The sequence below is a fragment of the Eschrichtius robustus genome, chromosome 3 (assembly GCF_028021215.1).
Source record: "Eschrichtius robustus isolate mEscRob2 chromosome 3, mEscRob2.pri, whole genome shotgun sequence".
Taxonomy (NCBI): Eukaryota; Metazoa; Chordata; class Mammalia; order Artiodactyla; family Eschrichtiidae; genus Eschrichtius; species Eschrichtius robustus.
This window is the reverse complement of record NC_090826.1, coordinates 151,320,462-151,338,151: the sequence shown is the minus strand read 5'-3', so window position 1 is coordinate 151,338,151 and position 17,690 is coordinate 151,320,462. Positions and strand designations below refer to the sequence as shown.

The following is a 17,690-nucleotide window of genomic DNA, read 5'->3' as shown; positions in this document are numbered from 1 at the left end:
AGGTGGCTCAGGCCCTCACAGTCAACAAGTGCTCAGGGAAACAAACTCCTAAAAACTTCAGAACGAAACCTCACTGAGAAGGCACCTCTGCTAGTAGGAGGGGACTGTGGGTGGGACTGCTCCCATTCCAAAGGCAAACGCAAGTTATTTTTAGAGCCCTGCCTCTCGGATGCCCTCCATAAGGTTGACTAATGCAGAGCTGACTCTCCCACGGGCGGCACCGGGCACTTGAGAGAACTCGGGACTTGGGCTCGTGCCTGTGCTCCCGGTCCCCCGCTCTGCCCCTCGGTGGCCACGTGACTCCATCACGCCACCTATCTGCGCCTGTTTCCCCATCTGCAAGACGCAAGGAATAACCCCGCCAACCTCCCAGGGCTGTTGTGACAGTGAAAAGAGAGGGGCCTGTGAGAAGCCTTGGTAGACGGTAAAGGGCTATAACCGATGTCAGGAAGGACCAGTGCGCCCCCATGTGGACGCACGTGGAGTTATTTTTCTGCCAAGTGGCTCGGCAGGGAGGGGGAATGACCTGATGGAGACGATGGCATTGGCCACCTGGGCCACCTCCTGCTCCGTGACCGAGGCACCGCCGAGGATGGCTTGGATCTGCTCCAGCTTGTTCTTTGTGTCCAGCATCCGGGATGCCAGGCCGCGGTCCTCCAGGCCCGGCCCGGGCCACAGGCTGGTGGTGGCATTGCGGAGCCTGCTGAGGCGGAGGGCCCGCTCCCGGAGGCCGGCATCGTAGGTCTGGAAGCAGGGGTGGCAGGCCACACACACCGGGTAGCGGTCACAGTAGCCTCGCTGGCACTGGTCGCAGCGTGGCCCGGTCGAGCCAGGGCGGCAGAGACAGCGGCCCGAGGCCTTGTCACAGCCTGGTCCCTCCGTTCCCCGGAAGTCACAGTCACAGGCTAAGGCGGGAGAAATGATGGTCAGAGGCAGGGGGGGCAGGAAGATCAGGTGTTTGGTGGGGAAAGCCCAAAGAAGAGGTCTGACCTCAAGGTATTTCACACTTAGAATAAGACTGTCAAGGCCAGAATGAAATCATGGTAATGACAGCAAGCCCTTACGTAGCACCTCCGACGTGCCAGGCACTGTTCTGAGCCTCTCACTCACCAGGCACACGCCTACGCTTCTGACCCTCACCACACACTCTGTGGCAGAGTTAACACGCTTGTTTTCCCATTCTCACAGATGAAGCCTCTGAGGCAATGTGCCCCTTCCCCAGATGAGGAAACTGAGGCCTGAAGAGGGGAGCAACTCGTCCCGAGGTCACAGAGCTGAGAACAGACTCAGGTCTGCGTGCCCTTGTCACTACTCGTCAAACTGACCCCCCCTCAGGACTCACTTTCTCCATCTATGAAGAGGGAGAGGAGGACGTTTCCTGCAGATGGCTTCTGGGAAATGGTTTCTCAGGGAAGTGGGAAGCAAAGCAGCCCTCCTGTCATGCGCACATGGGGACACGGGGACGGCCTGGTGTCAGCCCTGGGCAGCGGTGGGGAGCGAGCGCTCCTACGGGTTGCCAGGGCCCCCCCCCCACAACCCCGTGCACCAGTACGGGATGCCCTCCCACACCACAGACCCACGTGTCCCCACCACGAGCCCACCCGAGCACACAACCCCCCCACGTCCTCCGCGTCCCCACTCAGTGAGCACACCTCGGCATCCCATAGCTGCATCTCCGTAGGTTCTGTCAGGACACTGGCGGACGGCTGCGGTGCTGCAGGTCAGGCCACCAAACCCTTCCTGACAGGGGCACTGCCCTGTGAACTGTGCGGGGAGAGACCGGTCAGGGAGCAGAACTCCCCAGTGCACCCCAAAGCAAGGGCTCCCACGAGGACACAAGCTCTGAGGTCAAAGCCCGGGACGGCCCTGCAGAAGGTGTGCGAATGTGGCATTGCCAAAGGCTGAGAGCCATGGACGGAGGGACATTTGGCAGCCTCCCCAGGGGAAGGCAGACAGAGCAGCCCAGTCTGACTTTAGAAAGACCCAGAAGGGCAGTGCGGAGGGGAGACAGAGGCCGGTGGGCGGGAGCCCTCCCTTGCTGAGGGGCCCATGGGCCACCCCGCCATGTACCTGGTGGCACTGGGGGCTGAGGGAGTTGTGCAGGTCACAGGCACATGGCTCGCAGCCCCGGCCACTGGCCAGCTTCCAGTGGTAGCGAGCGCACTGGTCACATTTGGGGCCCACCACGTGGGGCAGACACAGGCAGCGTCCACTCTCCTCATCACACGGCATGTCCCGCCGGGTACCCAGGACGCTGCAGTCACAGCCTGCAAGGGAGGGAGGGCTGCTGAGCCTGGGGGCCGGGCCACCCAAATCTTACCCCCAGAGGATGTGCATCAGGGAGGGGCACAGCCTGGGAAAAGAACGAGGCGGGGCCGTTCCCTCCAGATAACCTGGCTGACTCATAAGGCCACCACACTTTCCCACCAGTCCCCGCACCTGGCTGCTGGGCCACCTGCCTGCCCTCCCTCGGGAGGGCTCTGTCCCAGCCTCCACCTCAGGCCTGTGCTGTCACCTGCTGGAAGCCAGTGGCAAAGCAGCCGGCACGCAGCTCAGTGAGCAGGACCAGTCACAGACCTGGTGGCCCCAGGCCGCCTGCCCCACGCCACGGCAGGCTGGGCCCCCTACTCACGGTGGCAGCCCTGCGGGTTGGCATAGGTGAGTCCTGTAAATCCCGGCTTGCACAGGTCACAGCGTTCCCCCTGCACTTGCTCCTTGCACACACACTGCCCGGTCACTGGGTCACAGGGCGCTCCTGGCACTGCCCCATCTGGATCACACTCGCAGGCTGAGAGACAAAGGCAGCCACGGCAGGAGGGACAAAGAAGAAAAGCAGGGAGCACATTCTAGAAGCCAGGCTTCCTGGTTCAAATCCTTGTTCCACCACTTCCTGGCTTACAACCTTACCACCTTAGTTGAGTTATTTAATCCCTCTGTGCCTCAGCTTTCTCATCTATAAAATGGGGGTAATTATACAACACTCATAGGCTTCTTACGAGGAATCAATGAGTAAGTGTAAAGCAGGTGGAACAGTGCTTGGCACATGTTAAGTACTATAAAAGTTTTGGTTGGCATTATTGACTGAACAGCTACCCTGTGGCCAGCACGGAGCTGGGCACTCTTGCCTCTCACCTTATGTAATCCTCACGATAACCCTGAGAGGTGAGGATGCTTATCCCTATTGCACAGATGAGGAAACTGAGGCTCAGCGGTGTTCAAAGAACATACGCAAGGTCACACAGCAAGCGAGTGCTGGAAACAGAAGTCAAACTCAAGACTTTCTCACTCTTTCCATAAATAGATAATATCAACAGGAAGTGAACCAACTTTCTCCCACCCCAAAACCCAAGCCCCTTTCATGGCTTTCAAAATGAAGACTCTTCCTTCACCTAGAAAGTCTTACCTCCTGGGTCACTCCTGGGTGACTTACATGTTCATTTAATAAACATTCCTGGAGCATCAATTATTTGTCTGTGGTTGTGCTAGGGCCCAAGGATACAGGAATAACCCCTGCCATGGAGGGGTCCTGAATGTTGGAGGAAGCACAAAAATAAAGAGCAAACCACACTGACTTGCTTAGAAGGGCACAGCTAAGTTAAAAACAATTGCCCACAAGTCCTGACACACAACCAAGTCTTCACGCTTCCTGTGTGTCCTTAGGGACATGTGCTCTGTTGAGCCCAGAACAGATGGGGATTAACAGACAGATGATGGCTTGGCTCCCTGGAGCCCCTACTCACGGAGGCAGGTCTCCTGAATGGGAGCACCAGGACGCCGGTTCCGGAAATAGTGCAGCTGACACCGCTCACAGTTCTTGCCCTCAGTGTGGTGTTGGCAGTTGTCACACACACCTCCATGTGCCCCCTGGCTGGAGGCAAACACGGCTGGGTCGAAGTGACATGTCTCTGAGTGTCCGTTGCAGTCACACCCTGCAAAAGGAGATTACTAGGGCTGACATTTGACCAGCATCGTTGCCATGTACAAAGCACGTTCCACACTAACTCACTGGCATCCCCAGCAACTCTGCAAGATGCTCAGGTCTGGGAAACAGGGAAACTGAGGCCCAGGGAGGCTTTTGTAATTTATTTCAGGTTATATAGCCAGTAAGAAAGGAAAATAGAGAACTCAGGCCTCTTGACTCCCAGCGTGGGGACTAACCCAAGAATAATACCCATGTTGAGCCAAAGAGAGAGCCCTTTGAATGGTCCCATGCCAACCCTCCCCCACTGCCACCTGCTGGGTCTCCTGCTGGGTCTCCTGCTGGGTCACTGCCCTTCTCTGGGCTGGGATCTTTGTTGCCCTCATTTATGCAGGGAAGGGCCCTGCCTCCAGGAATCTAATTCCATGGATTTCTACTCTGGATGCACATCTGAAGTAGAAAGGATGACAACAGGGAGCCACGTATGTCCTACACCGGATAGGCCAGAAGTAGGAGGACCTGTGGTTAGCACGAAAGGCACGTGGCATCAGAAGCATGGACCAAATCGTGGTCCCTCCAGGCCTGGCTGAGGAGAAGGGCCAGGAGCTGTGGGAAGATGCAACTCAAATACTTTCTCAAATACCCTCTCCTTCCCCAAAGAGCAAGGAGAGCTTAAATTACAGAATGCAATTAGGTTTAGATTTAAATAATAAAGACTAGATTCTCCTTGTGTCCCTGATGGGCCAGCACCCCACCCAGCTGCTGCAGGGGAGGTGGGTGATCCCAGGCTCATACTTTGGCATTCATGGGGGTCCTGGTCATCTGCGGGTTTCCAGGGCCTGTTGTTGTAGAAGGGTGCACAGCGTTCACAGTTGGAGCCGGCGGTGTTGTGCTGGCAGACGCAGACCTCATGGACCTAGGAGAGGGGCCATAGGACACCATGAATAATTATCACAGGAGCGTCCCAGAGGTGGACTTGCCCTCTCCGCTCTGTCCCCAGGGTCCAGCTCAGACCCCAGCTCCTCCAGCTTTCACTCAGCTCCTATGACACTCCCAGATGCCGGCTTGTGTGGTGTGTGTGTGTGTGTGTGTGTGTGCACATGCACACACACCTGCACTGCTCCTCCAGTTAGGTTCTTAAAAGCTCAGCCCTTGCATTTGGCCATCCCCATGCTGCCCAGTCCAAAGCACCACCTGTAAAGTGCTTAGACAGCCTTGTTGGTAAACTGTGGTTCTAGAAGCTTGTGGGCCCTCTGGAGATTTATATTCCAACAATCTATGACTGCAGTTGTTTGGCTAATGAGACTGCAATGATGAATTGTTACTAGACTCATTAAGGTATAAAAATAGAATAGCAATTGTGTGCTAATTGTCTTCCATATTAAGCTCACCACCCTCAGGCTGGCATCTAGGACTTGTATTGTGTTTGCTCCATCCTCATCCCCTACTCACTCCTAACAGCACGGCTGAGCTGAACTAGTGGCTCCCAGGACAAGCCCTACTTTTCCCCACCTTTTGGCCTGTACTGATGTTTTTCTTCCTGACTAGAAGTCCCCTCACTCTCTATTCACCAGCAAAATCCTGCCAGCTAGACTGGCATGTCCTTCACCAGGCTTGCCTTGTCCCTCTAATTCCATGGATTTCAACTCTGCACGCACTTCAGAATTATCTGGGGAGCTTTTTAAAAAATACCAATGCCCAGGCCCAATTCAATCCAATCTCAGGGACGAGGCCCAGGCATCGGTACTTTAGAAAGTGGTGATTCCATTGTGCAGCCAGATTTGAGAACCACAGGGGCTGGGCAGGCCGTTGCCCTCCTCTACATCCTCATATGCCAGCAATCCTGCTCAGCCTGTGTTCTGGTCTTTTGTTTATGGACCCTAATGGATGACACATCTCTGGCACTGGTCTCCCTCTGCCTTCCTCTGTAGCCTGGGGCAAGTGCTGGCCCAGAAGTGGAAAGGATAAAGCTGCCCAATGCTCATGTCACCTGTATTTCCCTCAAGGGTCACTTTACATGATTTCATCGTGCGCCTCTATCACTGGGGCAAATATCATGGTCCCATCTGTTAATAGAAGAACCGAAACCCCAGAGAAGTGAAATGACAACTCCCTCTGCTTCTTGGTCCTAGGCTCTCTCTCCTCTACTGATGGTTCTCAAGCTTGGTTTCACAGCAAAATCCCCTGGGTTTCTTGTTAAGCTGGAGTTTCTCTCTTCCATGCCTGACGCATCTGACTCAACTGCTCTGGGGTGGACTTAGCATCTGTGTTAGACTCTGTTCTCTCACCCTGCCCCATATCTCACCTCTACATGGGACTTTACAGTCCCCAAACCAGTGGCTCTATGGCAGGATGTCAGAACCACCCTGGCAGGATGTTAGAATGACCCGGGGCTTTAAATAACAATAATAAAATCGGAGTGTATGAAGGTGTGGGTCTGGGCAATGTTTTTTAGCTCCCCAGGAAATTACAATGTGTAGCCAGTGCTGAAAATCAATGCCTTAAGCTCCCCCACCAACACCCATGCTTATACTTCTACTTATATGTATGCTTATACTTACATATACTTCTATGTTACTGAATAAAAATCATCTCAAACCATAAAGCAGGTCCAAAGAAGTGCTGCAAAATCTGACCTTTGAAATGACAATAATTTAGACTCATTTTCACCATTGCTAAAATATTAAGTACTCGAGTCTTAAATTTAGTGCCCTCCCTCCTTTATAGGAGCCCCAGAGACGTCAGTCTGCCCGGGTCTTGCCCCTCCCCTCTCCTTTCCCCCTCCCTGGGCTGTCACCTGCACAGCGGTGGAGGGGCCGGCAGGGGCTCTGGAATTGGGGGCACAGCGGTCAGCATGGCCGTGACAGAAGCAGCTCCCCTGCAGACGCAGCTGGGAAACAGCATAGTAGGCGCTGGGAGGGTGATAGCCCCTCTGGGGCACAGGGGCCAGCCTGGTGAAGTTGACTCTCAAGTTTGTGATCTCCCCCAGCTCTGAGGGGGACAAACAACAAGGAGGGAGGGGGTAGAGATGGGAAAATAAAGAACGGGAAGTTAGAGGCAAATAGAGACTCCCAGGGCAGGATGATAAGGAAAGGAATTCTGGTTGCACCATTCCATCTTCCTCAAACTTCCCCCAACAGAAAAGACCCATTCCACCCTGGCTTAGGCCTTTTGAGTCTCTGGGGCCACCACAATACCCCTATGGGCTGAGCAGGGCAAGTGTTCAATCCAACCGTGTTGACAGAGGTAGGAAAGACTAGGAAATGTCCATGATCTGGGTTGCAACCATGTTTTGCTCCCCATCCACAGTCCCACAGGCTAGAGGAGTAGCCACACTGACCTTGAATTTTTTGACTTTGAGTTGCTGGGATCCCAGAGGCTAAATCCATAAGGTTAAGTTGGACCTGCAGAGAGAGGGGAAATGGAAGACCTGAGGTAGAGGTGAACTGTGGCCCAAGCCCAGAGGTCCTCCTTTCCATTCAATGCCCTGACCTTCTCATACTAAGGTCTTTCTTACCTGGAGCCTGAGATGACCATGAATGTGAGGTCTGCCAATCACTCTGGGGGAGGGAGATGATCACTGGGCCTTAGATGAGTGTGCGTGTGTGTGTATGTGTGTGTGTGTACAACCTCTCCTCTCCAGTTGAAAATATAGCTATCCCAAGAATTTCCTGATTTCCTTGGGTCAGAAGTTACAGTAAGATATATAATAGACATATGAGGGTTTAGGGTATACTAATTTTCCAAAGACCCAGGATGAGTGAGAGGGTCCAGAGCCAAGGATGCATGGATGTGCTGACCACCACACTCTAGACAACCCCAATTTCAACTATGCTGTTCTTACTTGATAAAAAAAAAAAACACTCATTGGATGTAAGTTCAGCTGCATATCCCAGGAAGAGTTTTCACATCAACCTTCCACAAATCAGGGAAAAGTCCCATGTTCTGATGTGTGGTCTGGGGCATGTGGCTAACGTGGATCTAGATACGGCAATAACCAAGGAAGAGTCGTTGCAGGGAAGGAAAGAGACGCACTGCCTACAGGAAAGGCAGCGCTCTGAGCAGCTCTGAGGGCTCCCCTGAGCCTCAGCCAGAGAAAGGAGACAAAATACAGCCCCCGTGGGTGGGAGCGAGGGGGCAGTGATGAAAGAAATGAAAGGATTTGACCCCAGGTGGGAAGATTCAAGGAGAGAGCAGGGTTGGGTTATGCAATACACTCAGTGTGTTTCTGAAATATCCTTCCTGGGCAGCAAAGAGGATGTGCAGCAAAGACGTGCCCAGAGGGATCATTATTGGGGAGCTCAGGAAAGACAGCAGGGCTCACTGCCTGGGGAAGGGGGTGGTTCTCCTAGATTCTCCAAAGCCTGGTGACCATGTGAGCAATGGGATGGGAGAGACCTCTCCCCGTGCCTACATTTTCAGGGTCCCCTCTGCCTACCTTGGCCCCGTCCAGGCGCCTGTTAGGCCTCTGGGGCAGAGGCTGGCACCGAGCATCCTGCCAGCTCTGAGGCTGGCCCTGGCGGACCCGGGGGAAGGCAGACGTGCAGTCGGCAGCTAGGTATTGGTACACCTGCCAGGTCTTGCCGAAGTCCGAGGAGCGCTCGATCAGCATGCCAGCAGGCATGGGCCCCTGCAGAGACACACACAGGGTTGGGGCCTGAGTGACCCCGCAGTGGGGACGCGACCACAGAAAGAGGCTCTTAAAGAGGTGCTGGTGGCCCCTGAGAACCACAGTGAGGAGGGAGAAAGGGGGCTGCATGGGACAAGTGGGCTCAGGGGTACCCAGGTCCAATTCTCCTGACAAACCACCGGCCCCAGCGGGTTTTCCCCAGGGGAGCCGTGGAAAGTGATAGAAGGCAGATCTGTGTTCCAGAAGGCATGATCCCTAGTTCAGCCCACAACCCAGGTGGCCAGGCCAGAAAATTCTCCCACTGCACTTCCCACAGCCAACCATTTTTTAACACCACTAGCTCCCAATTCTGTCCCTCCTCTTTTTCCTCGCATGGCCGTGGCCATAGTGCAGGTCCCAGTTGCACTGAGTCTGGGTTCCTGCAACAGCCTGGAACTCAAGCCCAGCCTTTGTCCAGGCTCTCCAAGCCACGCTCCCCACTTCACCTACAGGGTTATCTGATCACGTCCCTCCCTGCATGAGACCCTTCCATGGGTCTGCGTTGGCCTAAAGATAAAATGCGAGCCCCTTAGCATGACATACTGTCATGTCCCTACTTCTTCTCTCAGTGATTTCATCCATTTCTCATGGCTTTAAATGTTGTCTTTATGCTGACAGGTCCCAGCTTGGAACACTTCCTTGGGTTCATAAACCAACCTCTACACAGAGAGAACTTTCTTTCTAAAATGTACAGTGAGCCATGACTCCCCTCTGCTAAAAACCTTCCAGTGGCTTTCCACTATTTTTTTTCCCAGCTTTATTGAGATATTATGAACATATCACATATGTAAGTTTAAGGGGTATCAAATGTGATGACTTGATACACATATATATTACAAAATGATTACTGCAATAAGGTTAGCTAATACTTCTATTCGCTTACATAATGACCTTTTTGTGTGTCATTTAACAGCTTTCAGGTGTCTAGTACAGTATTATTAATTATAGTCACCACGCCGTACATTAGATCTGTAGAACTTATTCATCTTATAAACCTGGAAGTTTATATCCTTTGATCAACATCCACCCATTACCCCCACCCTCCAGCCCCTGGCAACCACCAACTTTTTCTCTATGTTGATGAGTTCAGCTTTTTAAGATTGTGTATATAAGTGAAGACATGCAGTATTTGTCTTTCTGTCTGTCTCATTTCACTTAGCAGAATGCCCTCAAAGTCCATTCATGTTGATCCAAAAGGCAGGATTTCCTTCTTTTTTCATGGCTGAATATTCCTCTGTGTGTGTGTGTGTGTGTGTGTGTGTGTGTGTGTGACATCTTCTTTATCCATTCATCCACTGATTGACACTTAGGTTGTTTTCATATCTTGGCTATTGTGAATAACATTGCAATGAACACGGGAGTTAAAAATATCTCTTTGAAAAAGTGACTTCATTTCCTTCCAATATATACCCAGAAGTAGGATTGCTGGATCATACGGTAGGTTTATTTTTTTAACTTTCTGAGGAAACTTCATACTGTTTTCCATAGTGGCTGCACCAATTTACATTCCCTCTAATGGTGCACAAGTGTTCTCTTTTCTCCACACCCTCACCAACACTTATGTCTTATCTTTTTTCTTTTGGCTGCACCACGGGACTTGCAAGATGTTCTCCAACCAGGGATTGAAACCAGGCCACAGCAGTGAAAGCCCAAAATCCTAACCACTAGGCTACCAGGGAATTCCTTACCTTTTTGATGATGGCTATTCTGACAGGTGTGAAATGACATCTCATTGTGGTTTTGATTTGCATTTCCCTGATGGTTAATGATGTTGAGCATCTGTTCATGTACCTGTTGGCCCTTTGTATGTCTTCTTTGGAGAATTACCTATTCAAGTCCTCTGCCCACTATTTTTTTTTTTAAATAGATCTTTACTGGAGTATAATTGCTTCACAATACTGTGTTAGTTTCTGTTGTACACCAAAGTGAATCAGCCATATATATATATATATATATATATATATATATATATATATATATATATATATATATATATATATTTCCCCATATCCCCTCCCTCTTGAACCTCCCTCCCATCCTCCCTAACCTACCCCTCTAGGTCATCGCAAAACACAGAGCTGATCTCCCTGTGCTATGCTGCTGCTTCCCACTAGCTAAATGTTTTACATTTGGTAGCGTATATATGTCGATGCTACTCTCACTTCACCCCAGCTTCCCCCTCCCACCCCGTGTCCTCAAGTCCATTCTCTATGTCTACATCTTTATTCCTGCCCTGCAACTAGGTTCATCAGTACCATTGTTATCTTTTTTTTTTTTAGATTCCATATATATGCGTTAGCATATGGTATTTTTTTTTTCTCTTTCTGACTTACTTCACTCTGTATGACAGTCTCTAGGTCCATCCACCTCACTGCAAATAACTCAGTTTCATTTCTTTTTATGGCTGAGTAATATTCCATTGTATATATGTGCCACATCTTCTTTATCCATTCATCTGTCGATGGACACTTAGGTTGCTTCCATGTCCTGACTATTGTAAATAGTGCTGCAATGAACATTGTGGTATGTGTCTCTTTTTGAATTATGGTTTTCTCAGGGTATATGCCCAGTAGTGGGATTGCTGGGTCGTGTGGTAGTTCTATTTTTAGTTTTCTAAGGAACCCCCATACTGTTTTCCATAGTGGCTGTATCAATTTACATTCTCACCAACAGTGCAAGAGGGTTCCCTTTTCACCACACCCTTTGCAGCATTTATTGTTTCTAGATTTTTTGATAATGGCCTTTCTGATCAGGGTGAGGTGATACCTCATTGTAGTTTTGATTTGCATTTCTCTAATGATTAATGATGTTGAGCATCCTTTCATGTGTTTGTTGGCAATCTTTATATCTTCTTTGGAGAAATGTCTTTTTAGGTCTTCCACCCATTTTTTAATTGGATTGTATTTTTTTTGATATTGAGCTCCATGAGCTGTTTATATATTTTGGAGATTAATCTTTTGTCTGTTGTTTCATTTGCAAATATTTTCTCCCATTCTGAGGGTTGTCTTTTTGTCCTGTTTATGGTCTCCTTTGCTGTGCAAAAGCTTTTAAGTTTAATTAAGTCATATTTATTTATTTTTGTTTTTATTTCCATTACTCTAGGAGGTGGGTCAAAAAATATCTTGCTGTAGTTTATGTCAGAGTGTTTTTCCTATGTTTTCCTCTAAGAGTTTTATAGTGTCTGGTCTTACATTTAGGTCTTTAATCCATTTGGAGTTTATTTTTGTTTATGGTGTTAGGTAGTGTTCTAATTTCATTCTTTTACATGTAGCTGTCCAGTTTTCCCAGCACCACTTATTGAAGAGGCTGTCTTTTCTCTTTTGTATGTTCTTGCCTCCTTTGTCGTAAATTAGGTGACTATATGTATGTGCGTTTATCTCTGGGCATTCCATCCTGTACCATTGATCTATATTTCTGTTTTTGTGTCAGTACCATACTGCCTTGATTACTGTTGCTTTGTGGTATAGTTTGAAGTCGGGGAGCCTGATTCCTCCAACTCCGTTTTTCTTTCTCAAGATTGCTTTGGCTATTAGGGGTCTTTTGTGTTTCCATACGAACTGTAAGATTTTTTGTTCTAATTCTGTGGAAAATGCCATTGGTAGTTTGATGATAGGGATTGCATTGAATCTGTAGATTGCTTTGGGTAGTACAGTCATTTTCACAATATTGATTCTTCCAATCCAAGAACATGGTACCTCTCTCCATCTGTCTGTGTCATCTTTGATTTCTTTCATCAGTGTTTTATAGATTTCTGAGTACAAGTCTTTCATCTCCTTAGGCAGGTTTATTCCTAGGTATTTTATTCCTTTTGTTGCAGTGGTAAATGGGAGTATTTCCTCAACAGATGCAGAAAAAGCTTTTGACAAAATTCAACACCTATTTATGATAAAAACTCTCCAGATAATGGTCATAGAGGGAACCTACCTCAACGTAATAAGGGCCATATATGACAAACCCACTGCAAGCATAATACTCAATGGTGACAAGCTGAAAGCATTTCCTCTAAGATCAGGAACAAGACAAGGATGTCCACTCTCACAACTCTTATTCAACATAGTTTTGGAAGTCCTAGCCACCAAAATCGGAGAAGAAAAAGAAATAAAAGGAATGCAAATTGGAAAAGAAGAAGTAAAACTGTCATTGTTTGCAGATGACATGATACTATACGTAGATAATCTTAAAGGTGCCACCAGAAAACTACTAGAACTAATCAATGAATTTGGTAAGGTTGCAGGATACAAAATTTCTGCCCACTATTCTTGAATAAATCTGAACTGCTGACCATGGCTGAAGAGGCCATGCTCTTGGGCCCTGCTCCTTCACACCGTCTCATGCCACTGTGCACCTCCATCTCCTCAAGCCCTCAGTCACATTCCCTCTTCAGAGCCTTTGTTCACTTTGTTTCTTCTGCTTGGAATGCTCCTCCCCCTCGTGGGTTCCTTCACATCTTTTGTTCTCAGCTTAAATGTCACTTCCTCAGAGATCTTTTTATACCTATCTAATGTGCATTCTTCTGCCCACACTCTGCCCACCCCACTCCATCATTTCCTATTCCAGGATCTCATTTGTTTCCTTTGTAAATGTCACACAATTTCCAATTATTTATTTGTTGGTTTCCTGCTTTTTATTTTCCTCCTGCCAGACCAGGGTTTCCCAAACTTGACACTGTTAATATTTGGAGGTGAATAATTCCTTGCCATGGGGTCAGTCCTGGTCATTTTAGGATGCTTAGTGGCAACCCTGGCCTCTTCTCACTAGATGTCAATAGCATACTGACAGTTGTGACAACCAAAAATTTGTCTATAAACTGCCAAATATCCCCTGCTTGAGAAGCACTACAGTAAACCATAGACCCCCTTGTCTATCTGTTTTGTTTTTTTTTTCTTGGCCGTACTGCACGGCTTGCGGGATCTTAGTTCCCCAACCAGGGATTGAACATGTGCCCTCTTCAGTGGTGCAGCGGAAGCACAGAGTCCTAACTACTGGACGACCAGGGAATTCCCCCACCTTGTCTATCTTCTTCACAGTGTACCGCCAGCATCTAGCACATAGTAGGCAGTTAGTACATCTGTTGAATGAATAGATGAATCTTTCACCTACTTTCCTCCCTCCCCATTTACATCTGTAAACTCATCTCTCGTCAGTTTGTAACCTTCCACATCCCTACCTCTCACTACCGTATACACATTTGCCCCACCAGACCCTACGTGCATTCCTTTGCCCCCTCCCCCAATTATATACCTTCTTGCCTCTTGCCTCCTGGCCTTTGCACTTTGCTGTTCTCTTTGCCTGGAATGAACTTAACCTTCACCTGGATATTACTGGCCTAGGCAGTTCATCTTCCCCGGGGTGTATTCTCTGATCCACTCCCCCAAAGACAGATCAAGCTGGATGTCCCCTTCCTGGGCTCCCCAGCACCTCTTATTACCAACATCAGAGCACACAACCCACTGTCTTGCTACTGGTTCTTTGACTTCCCTACATATACCAAAGCAACTTGAGGATCGTGATCTAGTTCTAGTCATCTTTTTTAACAGCATATAATCAATGTTCAATATGTGTGTAGCAAGAATGGACAAATAAATGAATGGGTGAGTGATGACAAAGCAATGAGACTACCAGTATCCATCCAAATGAATGTTGCCCTTAGAAGTTGTCACTGTTAGAGACTGGGCATTTGTTCAAGTGGCACTAGAATGTCTCAAAATACTTTTGACCTATTCTTGAGTCAAGGTTCTTAGAGCAACTTCCTCAGTCACATAGGATATTAGGAAAAGGAAAAGGAAAAAAAAAAAGACCTGTCAGTAATGAATGAAAATGTTCCCTCCAAAAGGCATATCTCCAAAGGCTAGTCTAAAAGCAGAGTCTGAGAAGTAATAGCACTGAATGAGCAGATTGCTCCAAAAGCACATCTTACATGTGGATGGGCCAGTTCTTGGCTGTTTGTTAAACTCAATTTCATCAGCAAAGTTATTAAAACAGAGTATACCAAGAAAACACAACTGTATAATAAGTGGCCAGGCTTTGTACAATTGGTCTTGGCAGAGCTGAATAAATTAGATGGGCTAAGGGTGGGGGATGCAAAGAGGGAGAGGATATATAAACACTACACAGCCAAGACAGGGAACGTGGAGGCACCACTGTTCTCCCGTAAGTGGTACCTCTGCTGTCACCATGCTACAGGCTCAGGGTAAGTGTCGTCCCAGCCTGGGGAAGGGAGGCCCACCCAGCATGTGGTACCATCACCTCCAGCCTGAGGAGACAAGGACCCTGTGCTCCCCATGAGTCCACGCCCACATAGCCCAGAGTCCCCCTCTCCTAACCACTGCCATGCCCAGGAAGCACACCTTAAAATCCATCATGAGGTCTTGAAGCTGGAATTTCCTGTCTAGGTCCAGCTGCAGAGAGACAGGGCTCACATCTGGAAAGACAAAACGTAGAAACTTTAGAGCAGAGTATTTCTACCTTTCCAGGCTCTAGGAAATCAGAAACTCTCTAACCTTGATTTTCCAATTTCCCTCTCAGAGAGGAGTGGTACCAGTATGTTTCTACTTACTATCACCTATTCAAGATTCTATCTCTTCTTGGCCAAATTTCCTTCCCACCATCACTTGATGCCCCTAAAACCTTAAAGAGTTTCAACTCCTCTGTTCAACACAAATCTGTTCCCAAAGCTCAGTTCCTTCAGCAAGCCCACTGTGACTAAGTAGAATGAAATTAAGGCATTTCTCTCTCTTCTGACTCTTTCATTAACCTCCAATAAATTCTTCTACCTACAGCATCTGAAAGACCTCAAATACAAAGAGAGAAGGTTCTGCTTGTCAACCACCCACATCCCACTACCATAAGAAAGCCCTGGGAACCCCAAAGGGCTCCCGGGGCACCCTCCCCATCCTGTGGGAGCCTCCATATGTTTGGGCCCCTGGAGGCTGTGGCAGGTCCTTACCATTCTGTGATTGCCACCAGCGCATGGGGCCCGAGGACGAGACCACATTCTCCACTCGGTGACTGTTGTAACTCTGAGGCAACCTTGAGTCACACTTGCAGCATTTCATCTGCCACTGTGGGACAAGGAGATGCCAGAGACTCAGAGGTGGGACCAGTGAGAATTCCCCCTTTGTATCCTGAGAGCCCAGAACATTCTCTCCATGGAAATGCTACCCTTGGGGATCCATTGATTTCATTAATACACTTGGAAGGCTCAACCTCTCAAAACAAGGTTACTGTTCATCTTTTCATTTAAGTCCTTTGGGTCCCCCCCTTAACACATAGCTAAGTAAATAGTAAATAGAGGTTGTGATTGGGAGAGTGGTATGAGGTGGTAGAGAAAAACTAATTTTCGTATGTGACATTGTTCCAAAGAGAAATTTGAAAAGGGTGCTAAGAGCAAAAAGAAGAAGGAAAGAGCTCACATTAATTTAACATCTGCTATGTGCTATGTGTAGGCTAGAGAGTTTTATAGCTCATCTCACTTAATTCTGGCAGCCTGGGGAAAGTCAAGTTTCTAAGTGTTAGGAAGAGGGGACAGGAAAAATGAACAAGGGAATTTGGGGTTCCAGTCCTAGCTCTCCTCTGTAAATTGAGTGGAGATTTAAGTAGAGTCATTCAATCATTCAACAAATATTTATTGAGCACATACTACATGCTGGACCCTGCTCTGGGTTGAGTTATAATAGTGAACAAAACAAAGACCCAGCCATCAGGAAGCCAACATTCTAGTAACGTTAGATGACCTCAAAGGCCTTCCAGCACTGACATCAGGGACTTGAGGATCTTTCCCAGGTTTGGCATCCCCTACCCACAGGAGAGAAGCCTAGGGTCTCCAAACAGATGGATCTCTGTAGGTAGGTGTCCCAAGGCCAAGAAGACATAGGGCAGAGGAAGTCTGCAGTCCTGGGGCTGAAGGCAGAGTCTCTTCCCCTTGAAGATCTGGGTCAAAGTGGGCAGCCAAGAAGGAAACAGCCTCACTGGGGAAGTCCCCCAAAATCTCACCTTCCCTGGCCTGCCCATGCTCTGGAGGGAGACAAGAGACAGAACTGAACCCCATGGGCTTCAGAGCAGGGCAGAGATGACCAAGAAAAAGAACACAGCCAGAGAACATGGCCCTTGTTCTTTCAGTTTGTACATATGTGCGCAAATATGTGTGCACCTGCGCACACGCGCACACCTCACAGAGACACCATGACCTTACCCCAGGTCCCTCATGCAACACACATGAAACCTATTTTCTCTGAGTAACCATGGTCCCAAACCTTGTGCCCAGGAGAAAGAACACTGTTCAGAGGGCTCCCAACTGACCCACATGTAAAAGCAAGGCTTGGACGAGAACCTCCCTGACCTGTGAGTTCCTTTGGGTAGGGACCAGTGTACCTCCCCACACCTCCTGCCTCTGCTTTCCCCTAAGCATCCACCCACCAGAGCCAGGGGAAAGCTCAGGCAGCCTTCTCTGAGGCCTTCTAGCCCCTGAACCTCTGCCCTGTCCAGGGAAGCCACTAAGCTAAGGAAGCCGATGTTCAGAACGAGTGATGTCTGCTGAACTGGTGAAGTTGACAGCTCAGTCCCAGAGGGATTAAGTTAACACGCTGAGTCTGTGCCTTGAGTTATAGAAACTCCTCACCCAACACCGCTCTTCCCCCTGCACCGTTGACAAAGCCTGGAACAGTGGAGGAGGCAAGAGGGGAGTCAGGAGTCCTGGCTCTGTGAGCCTCTGCTTCCTACCCCACTTTGCAGCTCCCACCTCCAATCTGCAAAACAAGAGGATTGTCACCCTTCCTGGTACTTGGAGGTGTCCTCATCATGTCCCAAAGTGCTTTATTAAACAATAATTTTTGGTATGATACAAATGAACTTACTTACGAAACAGAAACAGACTCAGACATAGAAAACAAACTTATGGTTACCGGAGGGGAAGGAGGGGAAGGGATAAATTAGGAGTTTGGGATTAGCAGATACAAACTACTCTATATAAAATAGATAAACAACAAGGTCCTGCTGTACAGCACAGGGAACTATAGTCAATCTCTTGTAAAAATAAAATATAATATACTATAATGGAAAAGAATACGAAAAAGAATTAAAAATGATTATGAAATATAAAAAAAC

At 48.5% G+C, this 17,690-nt stretch overlaps 1 protein-coding gene across 5 annotated transcripts in view; it reads right to left on the bottom strand.

The window, feature by feature from the left end:
• The window catches only part of LAMB3 (laminin subunit beta 3), a 67,533-nt gene that overhangs the window by 11,152 nt on the left and 38,691 nt on the right, over window positions 1–17,690 (bottom strand). For all 5 annotated transcript variants that reach the window (XM_068541509.1, XM_068541510.1, XM_068541511.1 and 2 more), the window contains 11 exons: window positions 15,535–15,649; window positions 14,936–15,009; window positions 8,358–8,549; window positions 7,260–7,323; window positions 6,717–6,910; window positions 4,715–4,835; window positions 3,741–3,929; window positions 2,633–2,788; window positions 2,071–2,267; window positions 1,653–1,764; window positions 527–905 (listed from right to left, as the gene is read on the bottom strand). In XM_068541509.1, coding sequence (XP_068397610.1) covers window positions 527–905; window positions 1,653–1,764; window positions 2,071–2,267; window positions 2,633–2,788; window positions 3,741–3,929; window positions 4,715–4,835; window positions 6,717–6,910; window positions 7,260–7,323; window positions 8,358–8,549; window positions 14,936–15,009; window positions 15,535–15,649 — 1,793 coding nt within the window. The remainder of the gene's footprint in view (window positions 1–526; window positions 906–1,652; window positions 1,765–2,070; window positions 2,268–2,632; window positions 2,789–3,740; window positions 3,930–4,714; window positions 4,836–6,716; window positions 6,911–7,259; window positions 7,324–8,357; window positions 8,550–14,935; window positions 15,010–15,534; window positions 15,650–17,690) is intronic.